This window comes from Gregarina niphandrodes, assembly GCF_000223845.1.
Source record: "Gregarina niphandrodes unplaced genomic scaffold scaffold00039, whole genome shotgun sequence".
NCBI lineage: Eukaryota > Apicomplexa > Conoidasida > Eugregarinorida > Gregarinidae > Gregarina > Gregarina niphandrodes.
This window is the reverse complement of record NW_011645808.1, coordinates 110,857-123,347: the sequence shown is the minus strand read 5'-3', so window position 1 is coordinate 123,347 and position 12,491 is coordinate 110,857. Positions and strand designations below refer to the sequence as shown.

Below are 12,491 nucleotides of genomic sequence, written 5' to 3'. Positions count from 1 at the left end.
GGGGTTGAGCTTACGCTTTGATGGCGATGAGGAGGCTGCCGAGTAAGGAGAGCTGTAGATCATTGGAGAGGTACCAGGACCAGCCCATGCAGAAGTCTAGTTGGTCGGAGGGGTAGAGGTTGTCGATGTAGAGCACGTGGTTGAGCCAGGTGCGTGTGCAACCGCCGGAACCTCCGACTCCATTAAGGATCCCGTCGGAGAAGGCTGGGTAGAACGGTGCTTTGACCATGTTGGGTAGGACCACAATGTAGACGAGGAGTGTGAGATAGTAGGCGGGTGAGAGTCGGAGCCATCGTTTAAAGGTGGTTACCAGCACTTGGTGTAATAGGCGTATCTTAGAGCGTGTATTTCGTGCTAATTCCCAACCTTTCAGACCCAGGAGGAAGCCAGAGAAGCAGAAGAAGGAATCCACGGCGAAGACACCGCCGAAGACGCCTTGCATGCTAGGGGAGTGTACGATGTCTAGTAATTCGTCATAATTCTGAAGCAAATTTGCGGAGAATACAGAGGCGAGTGTGTGGCCGAGGACGATCCAATACAATGAGAGTACGCGCATTCCGTTAAGTGCTGCCGTGGGAAGCCGACTCGCTTTCCGTGCTTGGTTCTGCCAACGTCGGTAGTTCACCAGTAGATCAAGTGGACCGCCGCGTAGACTATGTCGAGTACCCAGAAGAGGTGCGACCACAAAGAGGAAACACAAAAGGGCTATCACACCCCAGACACGTGGCGTCCAGTAAGGTTCCGAGCTTTGGCAGAAGGTAGCCAGTCGCGGGAAGCCCACTTCAGTCGCGACCTGGGTGATGTTTCGTTCTCGATTGTACATGAGAGCTCGCTTAGCCGCGTCCGTGCCTGGTGCCAATTGTGCGGCACCAAGAAGGGCACGCAATTCATCCAGAACCTGTGTGGCCACGAACCCGGAGGTCGCATTCGTCCACCAGGTATCTGATGTCCACCAACCGTCAGCATGTGGATGTTTCCGTCTTAATCGGACAAGCGAGAGCACGTCCATATTCGCCGCGTCAGGAATTGAGGTGAGAAGTCCACAGCCCGCAAGAGTGGAGAAGAGACAATAATCAGGCGGGACCACAGTTGCAAGTTCGAAACATGTACGACCATGAGCGAGCCAGTCGCACAAAAAGTCGGTCACTTGGTTAATGCGTTCAGGTGTACACCCCTGTGCCACGCATCGACCCTGACCGATGATACCTGAACCCTTAACCAAGCAATAGTTCAGTGCCGGGTCCCGTGCACATGAGTCGAAATCGCCAACACTTTGAACAAAGTGTCCCGAATATAACAACGATTGAGGTTTCCGATATGATGCTGGACCACATTCTAGTACACTTCGCATCGTTTCCGAACGCGTCAAATACGGAGTACGAGCATCGTAGACCGGAAGCGCCAACCGCGGGTGCAGGTGTCCTAGCAAGTCCGCTGCAAAACTCACATTCGCCACCACCTTCTCAATCCAACTGCTATCAGCCACGGGCCAGTTGTTTGCCACCTGCGATCTTTCCGATATAGGGAGCACACCCAGATGCCGAGGCCTTGGCACACGAGCCAGTATCTCCGATGTAAGACCCTGAGCCAATTCCTCCAAATCATCCCTTCGTAGACTTTGCACCAACAAATCATCACGACCCAAATGATGCAACAAGTCAACTGCATGCCGTCCGTTCTCGCCAACCTGACGCCCGATCCTCGCGACAATTTGACTCCAAGCCTTCTTTAGGTCATCCCCAAAGATATCTCTAGTCTCAGAGGGATTCTCTATAAACAAGTCGTCTGCTACCGAGTGGTTTGTAGATGGCCCTGCTCGAACTTGAGCACGATAATAAGTCGTCGGGGCGGGGGTAGTCGTCGGACTAATTCTGGATAATTCCTCTAGAATATTCTGAACGAATCTTTCAAGACGCTTTGCCAACAGCTGGATTCGATCCTTCAAAGCATCTAGCTCTTTCGTTATCTCGGCAGCCCCACGATCTGTAATGAAACTTCGGATTTTGTTCAAACTCGTCTCAAAGTCCTTCTTCAACTCAGACCAGTCCATACCCATCTGGGAACTTACACTACCTGCCAATGCACTTACTCGACGATCCAACTTGCGCAAGTCTCTCTTAATCATGTTATTGGTCACCAAGTCCAATACGTCCTTCGCAGACATCGAAACCAAATCACCCATCAACTGCTGAGCCGCCCTCAAAGCACCGTTCAATGCACTCTCCAAATTTCTCTTCCCACTCAATTCCACATCCTTACGCACTACTTCGTCCTTACGCACTACTTCGTCCTGTCCATCGTCGTCATCACGGCTCCTTCTCTCACGGCTGAGCACCCGATCACAGTCGCCTGACAGCTGCATGAATCTGTTCAGCAATACAGATGCACTCCGCTCCACATCCGTCACATTGTTCCCATGATGTAGCCAGTTCGCTATGGTCTGCTTCGCAGTTAACAACAACTTTTCAAACTCCTCGTGACCCCGCTCTTCCACAATGGACTCAATCTTTTGCAAGTCATCCAACACCTTTTCCCATTCCTCATCGACGTCTTTACGATTCTTCCACAAATCGATAAGCCTCCGCACATGGAGCTTTAACGACTCAATTTGCGACCGTAAACGTTCCTCACTTTCAGCTTCACTTGTCCATTCATCGGTAGTCCATTCCTCGGTAGTCCAAACGTCATCTTCCAAGCTCAAATGAGAGCTGAACCAGTCACGCAAACGTATTTGCAAATCGCGCACACGTGTTTGCAAATCTTCAAAAACTGTTTTGGGATCCTTCACATCAATATCTCGAACTTCGCGTTGCATTCCACGAATAATGCGGTCAATCTCGCCTCTGAACTTATCGAATTCAACTTGGAATCGTCTACGTATTTCTTCAATACGTGGATTTTTAAGCTGACGATTTAGATGGTTGAGCTCTCGTTCCAACCATGAACTCAACTCCTCTTTAGGGTCTTCGGTTGTTTCCCCTTCATCAATAACTCCTTCGTCAACTGCTCCTCCGTCAACAACCATTATTTGGAATTCGGGGATTCGTTTATGCATGATACGTTTGAGGCGCTCTTGTTGTTTCGACGTCAAATCTTTCTTCGCCCACTCTCGTAAATCCAGTCTCACTTTCTCGATCATTTTCCGAATTACCTGCCTTACATCGGGTTGACGAACTGGACTTAACTTCATCTCTGATCGAGTCAGTTTCCGCATTATATTTTTTTTAAGGTGATCTACGTTCGCCTGGAATCGGCGGATATCGTGACTCCAAGTCTTCGGAAGATTCTCCTTGCCTATTTCATTCACCTCGGACTCCAACGACTCGAACTGGTCTTGTAACCACTCCACCAACGGTCCCTCGTCATCATCAATCTCCTCATCATCAATCTCCTCATCGTCAATCCCCTCATCATCAATCCCCTCATCATCAATCCCCTCATCGTCGTCAACCCCATGGTTGGATACCTCATTAAAATCAAGCAGGTCATCGTGACCGGCCGTATCGCCGCCGCGATTCAGAGGATGATCTGAGTGCTCTTTAACCCATTCAGCGATGTTGTGTTGAAGGTCCGATATTATTCTTTCAGCATCCTTCCGGGCTATGTCCATTCCTCGTTCGAAATTGTCGAGCCAAAGAGAGATGACTCGACGTATCCTGTCCAGGTCACCTTCCCATTGTTCCTTCACACCACTAGCTAATTTCTTCACGCTTTCTAACAACCTAGTAAGCTCCTTCTCAAACCATTCGGCAACCACATTCTCATCGGCGCCGGTCGAGCTGGTTTCACCGGCCGAAGAAGGGCTGCCCTCACTGGTCGTGCTACCCTCTGCGGTTGTAACTTCCTCGCTAGTACTCGCTTCTTCATGCTCCGTCATCCGCTCTTCTTGATGAATCCCCCCAACAGTCTTTTTCGACGACGGACTCGGAGTTCCCTTCTTGGCAGCCGCATGATCTCGAGCCTCATCGGCCTCCTTCTTAACCCGGCTTAAAATCTTCGCCACTTCTGCTTCTGCCTCTGCGATGATTTCCATCGCCTCATGCCGCGTGACCTCCACGCCTCGATCCACCTCCTTACGCCACTCCACCAGTCGGCTGCGAGCCGCCTCCAGCCCATGTTGGACCTGCTCGGACACGTCGCCTAAACCGATGCCAGTCAAAAAGTCTTCCAACAAGTTTAATTGACTACGAAGCCATTTCGCCGCAGAGCCCGAATCCCTCACAGAGCCCGAATCCCTCACAGTTCCTCCATCGGAACCTGGTTCGGGGCCCTGTGATGCCTCGGTAGTGGTAGACAGCTTGACAGTCATAAAATTGGACTCTATCTTCTCGACATCTAATTTCGCGGGATCGAATCCCGGGATACCAAATTCGCCAAAAACTTCCGATAATTGACTCAATAACTCCCGATAATTGACTCTTGCTTGTGGAGGTAGGAGGTCTGAGGGACGGACCTCTCGAGTCTGTAGCGTGGTATTCGCCCGATGTATCCACTTGCGGATATTATCATCAATAATATGGAATATGCGTTTAATTTCTTCCGCTCCATCTTCGGTACGATTTTTCGCTTTGTCTTCGATTTTCTTCAAAACTCCATTTATGTCGTGGTAGGCCGGACTGTCCTTGATCTTTTCGCGGGCAACATCAACTCGTTCGTGGAGCTTTGCGTAATCGAGTTCGAAACGTTTGCGATACCGGACCAATTTCTCTTCAACATGTTGCAGGTCCTGGCGCAATTCCGATTGTCCAAGTGTACGATTCAGCATCAGGTCTCTAAAGGCGGACCCGAACTGTACCAACGTATCCGCCAAGTCATTCTGGGCCATGGTCATACCATCGCTGAAACTCCGCCCGAAATCCTTTAGCCCACCCTCCATCTCGGACGACACCTCCTTTGACACTGTAGACAATAAACTCCTCAAGGCATCGACACTCCGTTCCCACATGCCATTTAGCTCGCGCCAATGTCGTTCCAACTCCGCGACAATCTCACCCGCCATATTCTTCAACCCGTCGAAGAACATCTGATCGTTATCACTAGCATCATTCCTGTCCTTCTCATCCCGATCCTTCTCATCCCGATCCTTCTCATCCCGATCCTTCTCATCCCGATCCTTCTCATCCCGATCCTTCTCATCACCTTTCTTCCCCGTGTCTCGGCGATCATCCTCAGGACCCCTTCCATCTTGGCCGTTGTCAGGATCGTCTTCAAGAAGGTCTGAGAGACGTTTCAAAAAATTATCCAATCCGAGTTCTTTGACATCGTAGTCTTTATCATCGTAGCCATCATGATCATAATGAACATAGTCATCATGATCATAGTCATCATGATCATAGTCGTTAGCATTGGTCAGAGGGTCATGAACGAGCAAGCGTCGGCCGATACGTGGAGGATCTTGGGGTGCATCCGCGACACAAGTGAAGTCTACGTCATGCTCCATTTGCGTGCGGTCGATCGGACCGCACACTATTTTCTGAAGAGCTCCGCAAGCTTCTACAATGCTACGGTTACCTGTACCGACCAGGTCCATGCTCGACTTGACATCATCGATGGGTTGCAACACGTTACACGAACTGATAGCACACAACGTAGAAAGCAGGTCGGTGACTCGGCCAATACTACAAGACTGTGGCATGCACAAACCGACACTCACGGAACCAGGCACGGGATCCAAACTCAGATGTACCAAACAGAACTTGGCTCGCTCGCCGAAACCACTACATATATCTAGGTCATCAGGCGTAGGCAACGGCAAGTCAATCAAAGTCGTATTCTGCAGAACCACGCTCAGATCATTCATGCACGTTAGAGCGCCCAGGACGCGCTGCACAGCCGATACCATGAGCCCCTCACCAAAACTTCAGAAATTTTATTCAACTACGATCACTCACTGACGGCAAGACCACTCGTGCCTGGCGCGGTCCGTTCGTCGGCTGATGGTTAGTTAAGACACGATGTATTGTTCGTTCACGATCTATTTCGTATACTGATTCTATATGCGAAAAATAACTAACTAAGCCTCAAGTCGATGTACGCCAACGGTGTGCATTAGCCAACGGTGTGCATTAGCCAACTGTGTGCATCGGCGGTCTCCACTACAAATTTCGTGGGGTCGCCATTAGGCGATGGGTCCTTCGTATTTGTAAACACGGTCCACGGAAATGGTGCTTTGGCTAGAGCCGGCGGGTGGTTGTATGGTGATGTTGTAGAGTAGTATTTTGCCGAATTCGTTGTCGGGTAGTACGGCCTTGGTCTCGAATGCGGTTCCGAGCTTGGGGTTTTCCCGTTGCATTTGAAGTGCTCGGAATTCCTTGCCGTTACAGAACTTAATCCATGCGTAGTCCGTGACATAGCTCTTAGCCGTCCAATCCCCCAGGTCGCCGTCTGCGTCGAAGGTTTCCTTGCCGACAAGTGACGCGTGTGTGATCTTGTTGCCAACAGGGGTCTCGATCCACACCTTGAGTGTTTCCCCACCGTCAACGAGTTCAGCGCCCAGAGGAATCACCAACCGATTCATGACCATCCGCTTCATCTTTCCGATTCCCACGTATACCATCTGGGGATCCAGAGAGTCGCTCCGCTCAACCACTGTCAACCATCGCCCGCAGATCGCACGTGCCTGGATCTCTAATTCCGCGAAACTTCCCGCCTCCACGTTCGGCGGTACCATTAATGGCATTAATGGGTCGAACAAACTCGAATGTGCGCTAAACCCACAAGGACACACACACCCGTCCTCTGTACTCGCCCGCGAACTTACTCCGGCCGGAGAACCCGGCTCCGAGTCAGACCCTAAACGACTTATCACCGACACTGCCGAATAAAACGACTTCTTCGACGGAGATCTCTTCGATCGTCGACTCGCCGACTTACCTGACGGACGCAGAGGTGACGCGCTTTCCGATAATAGAAACTTCACGCTTTTACCGCTCCGTTTCTTGTGCTTCCGGAACAATGGCAAACAACACGCCAGACGACCACAAACAGGCGAGTTGGATGAAGGACTCGTCTCGTCCACCATCTTCCTCTCCGGGGTACTCGTGCCCTTCACCATACTCACAAATTTTTTACTGGGAACATTATGTGTCATGTCTAACACTCCTGACTCCCTCACCACTTACCTCGTATCGCTACGCCGGTTTACTGACTCTCCTGCCCACAGACTGGAAGCAAGCAAGAACATCAAAACTGTTGCAGATGCCTTGGGCCGACACCGCGTGGTGAATGAACTGCTCCCCTATATTGAAGGTAATCGACACAGTGTGTGAAATCGACACGGTGTGTGAAATCGACACAGTGTGTGAAATCGACACAGTGTGTGAAATCGACACGGTGTGTGAAATCGACTCGACGCAGATTTGGTGAATATCCCGGCCAATATCAGCATTGTTCCAATGGTGTTTGACGCAACTGCGGCTGAGATCCAGGGTGACGGGATGATGGTGACTCCTCCGACGATTGCCACGATATCGGACGAAACAAATGCATTGCCGTACATTGATCACTTCAAGAAGTTAAGTTGTCTAGCGTTGTCGGAGTTGGCGTCGCTGCCTACGGGTCCGCAGGTCATAAGTCGATGCATCCAGGCGATGGGGTATACGGATGAGATAAAGGGGAATTTGGCGGTGGGTGTAAGCATGTTGGTACCGGACCCGATTCCGATATCGGAGTGCGGCCCGGTGTTGAAGATCTTGTTGGCGATCAGCAAGTCGGCAGACGTCGGGACTCGGGAGGCGGCGCTACGTGGATTAGAGCGGATCGCAGTGGCGTCAGGTGCAGAGTTGGTGGGATCGCCGTTACTTGAGTTGATGTTAGCACGAGCGGAACGAGACCTGGCGGGTGGGAGTCGTGCGATGGAGGGTGCAGTGGAGAAGGCGGCTAACATTCGCCTAATCGCGCTGTTGCTGGGGTTGCTCTTCGACTTAAAGACGGAGCTGAAGCTGAACGCGGATCTCACCAAAGAACTGAATCCCGAAGTGAAGGGTGAAGTGAAGGGGGGAACGGAGCGTCCTGGAACGGATCACATAGGGAAGGGCACGGCGGCGGAGGAGGCGGTGGCGCGCGCAAAGAGTTTGTTGACGCGCCGTTGGTTCCGTTATTTTGAGGAAGAGCCGGCGTACACGGTGGTGAAGCGTGAGTTAGGAGTGACGGCGCCGGTGTTGATCGCAGGTTGGTTGCGAGACGAGGAGTTGGTGCAGGGGTACATTGGACAATTTGCTGATAGTTGCCAAGACGCTCTGGATGAAAATGATCTCGCCTTCACCTCCGTTGAACGCCTGCTTTGCCGCATTCCCGACTTCTACTTCAAAAAGGAGCTGGTACCCGACGATTGCCGAATCGGAGTGCAAGTCCTCCTCACTCTTCTCGTGCACCTTTTCAACCGCCATGTCCTTCCACACCTCGACGAACAGGACTTCGCGCGCCATCACCCGACTCTCAGCGCACTGGCTGGAGCCGGAAATGGAAGCGTCAGTGGGAGCGGAAACGGCGGTGGGAGTGGAGACGGCAGCGGAGCTGCCTCCTGCGCGCACTGCGAACATTCCGCTGCCAGTGCCACGGCGGGGAGTGGCAGAGATTTATCCGGCGGCACAGTGCGCAGTGCGGCTTGTGCGCGGTGCGGCGCGGAATGTGAGTTCCAGTGGCCCCGAGGGTCGCATCCATACCACGTGTTCGACTTGGGTCGCGTTGTGAGTGAGTTGCAATTGCCGTTAATCCGGCCGAGATACACACGAGACAGTTCGTCACGTTCGATTAGAGCGGGACGATCACCCAAGTCGGAAAGCAGTGTGCGAGATTACTGTTCAATCGTGAGTCAGTGGGTGTGGAGTTACCTGAAGCGGTTGAAAGAGGTGGAGGGGATCTTGAGGGTATCTATGGTCTCACTGTTACCGCTCCTTGTTGATTTGGTGCTGAACTACTCCACTGTTGAAGACGCCCGATGTTTCTTAGCTGAAGACGTCTTCGTTGTCGATAACCCTTGCTACGCCGAACTGATGCTACATTGCCTCGCACTGAACGCCTTCTGTCTCGCACACAGCCCGGTCTCGCTCGTCATGGCTTCTAAAACGCACGGACGCACCTCAGACTACAAACGCACTTACACGTACGAACTCAAAGGCCGCACCGGCCTCAATCAACCACTCATCGAACTACTCGTTGACCAAATCAAAACCGGCTTCCAATTCGACCTCATGCAGTGCAAATGTACGCTTCGGTCACACACACACACTCACGTGTGGACACACACTCACGTGTGGACACACACACGCAGCACACAGTGTGTTTTGCAGTGCAGGCGGCGATGGTATGTGTGCAGATGCTTATGTTGATTAAGGAAGTGGCGGTTTACAACGAGCACCTCCGGCCGATTTTAGTGGAGTGTCTGGCGGACCGGAACTGGCACATCGTGGTGTCGACGGTGGGCGCATTTCGCCTGCTGAGCGTCGAGTTGCCGTCGGCGCCCGGACCTTCCGAATGGCGGAGGGGCGCGGACTTGTTCCCTTTTACGCGAGGTGTCTACGGCCAACGGACCCTGCTCCCGACGGGTGCGGCGGCGGCAATAGCGGAGGCGCGACATACAGTGATCCCGAGGGTGCTTGATTCGCTGCTTATCCCGCACATTTACGCGGGATTGCAGTGTTGTTTGGAAGCCGTCTCCATGTTCCAGCCTTGTCCCGAAATCCAATCGGTCCAAATCTGTTGGTGGCGGGTTCGAGTCGCAGCTCTTCACGTGTTGGCCGAAATTCCGCACGTTGATGTTCTCCTCCAAACCACGGGCCTTGCTACTGCCGCAGACAACCCACGCCCTCTAATCCAAGTACTCCAGGAGCGCCTCACCGATTCCATCGCAGCCGTGCGCAAATGCGCGCCCGTCTGTATCCTACGACTCGCCGAAAGACTCTGCTGCAACATCCACCTCGCCCGTGGCCCTGATGAACGCCTTGCCGAGACCCTGCTCGAACCTCTCCTCGTCTATTCACCAGCGGCCACCACCGGACAAAAAGAAGCCCTCCTTGCACTCGCCGCCGAAGACCCCACCAAACTGCCCCCCGGCGCCAACCACAAGCTCGCCAACGCACTCGTCAAAGCCGTCAGTGATACTCGCATTTCGTAAGCATACACTTGACACGCGCGTGGCATGTGTGCACACGCTTGTTGGTCACACACGTTTGTCACGTATTCCGCGACACACACACATGTTACATATTCGTCGACCCCGTGGCAAGGGGTTGCCTGGCAAGGAAATTTACGATAGCCCCGCCACGTATCCTATCCGTCCTCCTCGGTCAGCCCCCCCCCTCGGTCAGTTCCCCCCCCCCTCCGTCAATAACTATGTTGGTTAGCGATCGCGCGATGGCCGCGCTGCACCGACTACGGTCTACGACGGCGGGCGAGGGAACTTTGCGGTAGTTGCGGGGGCGAGTTCCTCCAAATGCGTTCGTCCTGCCGGCTGGCCCAACCTCCTCTCCGAGATCCATCCCAACTGTCCCGCCTGTGGCCATCCTGCGGTCGCCCACCCCATTCTCTCCCAGATCTCTCTCTCCCGTATCTCTCTTCCTTCACGTGGGAGGTCCCGTCTGGGTTGAATGTCCTAACTCGATCGAACGGCTGGACTGGGTGAGTTCGGTCTGCTTCCTTCTTCCCAGATTTCACCTCCTTGTCCCTGAGCTCTTGACCTCGTTCTTCTTTGACCTCGTTTTTGACCTCGTTTTTTAGCTCGTTTTCAGGCGAAGATTGTTCCCTGGTGCGGGCTTCCTGCTCAGCGCCTTCTCCCTTGAGAAACACGGCGTAGTTCCTCACATGGTCCACTTTCAGGGTACGGTTTAGCAAACGCATCCCGTTACCATTGTCGACAGCGAGCACTGTCGACCGCTGGTCCTCATACGCCAGAAATCCGAAACCTTTGGGCTCCCCAGTCTCGCGGTCGCGGATCAAGTTGATATCTACTATCTACACAGCTGCACATGTGTGTTGGCTATGATGTGTGTTACGAACGCACGCTTGAGTGTTACGAACGCACGCACGCTTGAGTGTTACGAACGCACGCACGCTTGAGTGTTACGAACGCACGCACGCTTGAGTGTTACGAACGCACGCACGCTTGAGTGGCTTACTTCACCCCACTGGGAAAACACAATCATAACATCTCCTTCCGTCATACGAATATCAAGACCGCCAACAAAGATGTAGCAGCTGTCCTTATATGAGTCGTGGAAGCTGGGTCCAAGGGGGTCCTTCAGTTGCAGTGTGATTAGGTCATTAATTTTCTGTATCTGACTATGGGCAGAGGACATAATTAAATTTGATGGCCATAGCCACGGCAAGGCTCAAGTACATTGCATTTCTCAACCCCCAAAATCAGCCGCTCTATTCCTGCCACATCCACAACGGTCAACTACAACGTGCCGACGAAGTGGACACGCTCGAGTGCGACCTGGCTGCGTATGAAACGCTCGACTTGATTGAACTCACATGTACGCTACACACACTAAGAAGGGGGCTCGGGGAGTAAATCCCTTATGTTACCTTCTTATGTTACTACGCGATGTATGTTTGTTCTGTATCGATCATGTTTGTTCTGTAGTGGCAAAGCAAGCGCAAAAGGACGCAGCCAACGAATGTTTTCTCGGCTCATTTTCTTGTTGTACTCCGGCCTTCTTAATGACGTTCGCTTATGTGTCTTCTACCAAGCTGAGGATTGTGGGTGTATTTGAACAGCAAGAATTCAACATGACCGAAGTCAGAAAATTCTTCAAGTGCTTGGCGGCATTGTATGCTCACACGGTGGCGAATCCGTTCTACAAAGGCACAACTCTGGATACGCCAAAATTCAATAAAACCATGGGTAAGAATGTCCCGTTGAAAAAAGTCACCACGCCATTTTGCAGCTGAAATATTGAGCTACTACCAAAAGCGATTACCAGCCGGTAGTGACAGATGATAACCACCACTGATACGATAGTTGAGTACAACTAGACTCGTGACCATCAAGCTCGTGCGTGACCAACAGCCGTCAAATATCGGCCGCGAGTGGTGAAGAAGCCGGCTGGAAGCTGGGGTTATCTTCCAGCAGCTTGAGCAATTTGTTCGTGGTATCACCCAGTATATTTTCTGCATTCGTCAGCATGGCACTCACGTCCGTTTCATTGATTCCACACTGACATACACTCGCCAGAGCCGTCAACACACGCTCCAGTGCAGCATCAGACGTTTCGCACAACTTGATAGCTAACTGTAAAACATCACGGTTCGTTCCGGGCCAGTACCGTCCCTGCCGTGATGATGATCAACCCCCAACTGACGTGTCGTAATGTGCTGCGTACCTTATATAATTGTTCATTGCTCGGTCCATTATTATCGCAACTGACAGTGAACTCGATCTGTGGAAAAGACCAATAATTTCACCACGATTTGTCCCCAAGATTACGCTCAAAAGGGGGTGGGGGGGTGGGTAAGTGGGGGGGGTGGTGGGTAAGTGTACATTCAAAGGG

General features: G+C 52.2%; 5 protein-coding genes across 5 annotated transcripts; 2 read left to right on the top strand and 3 right to left on the bottom strand.

Moving 5' to 3' along the window:
* Positions 1-10: 10 nt before the first annotated feature.
* Positions 11-5,842, bottom strand: GNI_143550 (putative transmembrane protein; the record flags this gene model as incomplete). Its single annotated transcript, XM_011134359.1, has 1 exon — positions 11-5,842. The coding sequence occupies one exon, from the start codon at positions 5,840-5,842 to the stop codon at positions 11-13; it is 5,832 nt and encodes a 1,943-aa protein (XP_011132661.1).
* A 276-nt stretch (positions 5,843-6,118) lies between these two features.
* Positions 6,119-6,670, bottom strand: GNI_143540 (hypothetical protein; the record flags this gene model as incomplete). The annotated part of the gene is made up of 1 exon (XM_011134358.1): positions 6,119-6,670. The coding sequence occupies one exon, from the start codon at positions 6,668-6,670 to the stop codon at positions 6,119-6,121; it is 552 nt and encodes a 183-aa protein (XP_011132660.1).
* Positions 6,671-7,088: 418 nt separating this feature from the next.
* Positions 7,089-10,114, top strand: GNI_143530 (hypothetical protein; the record flags this gene model as incomplete). Its single annotated transcript, XM_011134357.1, has 3 exons — positions 7,089-7,248; positions 7,357-9,204; positions 9,291-10,114. 3 exons carry the CDS (start codon positions 7,089-7,091, stop codon positions 10,112-10,114), a joined length of 2,832 nt encoding a protein of 943 aa, XP_011132659.1.
* Positions 10,115-10,323: 209 nt separating this feature from the next.
* On the bottom strand, positions 10,324-11,294 carry GNI_143520 (putative RNA-binding protein; the record flags this gene model as incomplete). The annotated part of the gene is made up of 3 exons (XM_011134356.1): positions 10,324-10,371; positions 10,654-10,950; positions 11,115-11,294. The coding sequence occupies 3 exons, from the start codon at positions 11,292-11,294 to the stop codon at positions 10,324-10,326; spliced, it is 525 nt and encodes a 174-aa protein (XP_011132658.1).
* Positions 11,295-11,305: 11 nt separating this feature from the next.
* Positions 11,306-11,892, top strand: GNI_143510 (amine-terminal sedlin; the record flags this gene model as incomplete). Its single annotated transcript, XM_011134355.1, has 2 exons — positions 11,306-11,474; positions 11,585-11,892. 2 exons carry the CDS (start codon positions 11,306-11,308, stop codon positions 11,890-11,892), a joined length of 477 nt encoding a protein of 158 aa, XP_011132657.1.
* Positions 11,893-12,491: the final 599 nt, after the last annotated feature.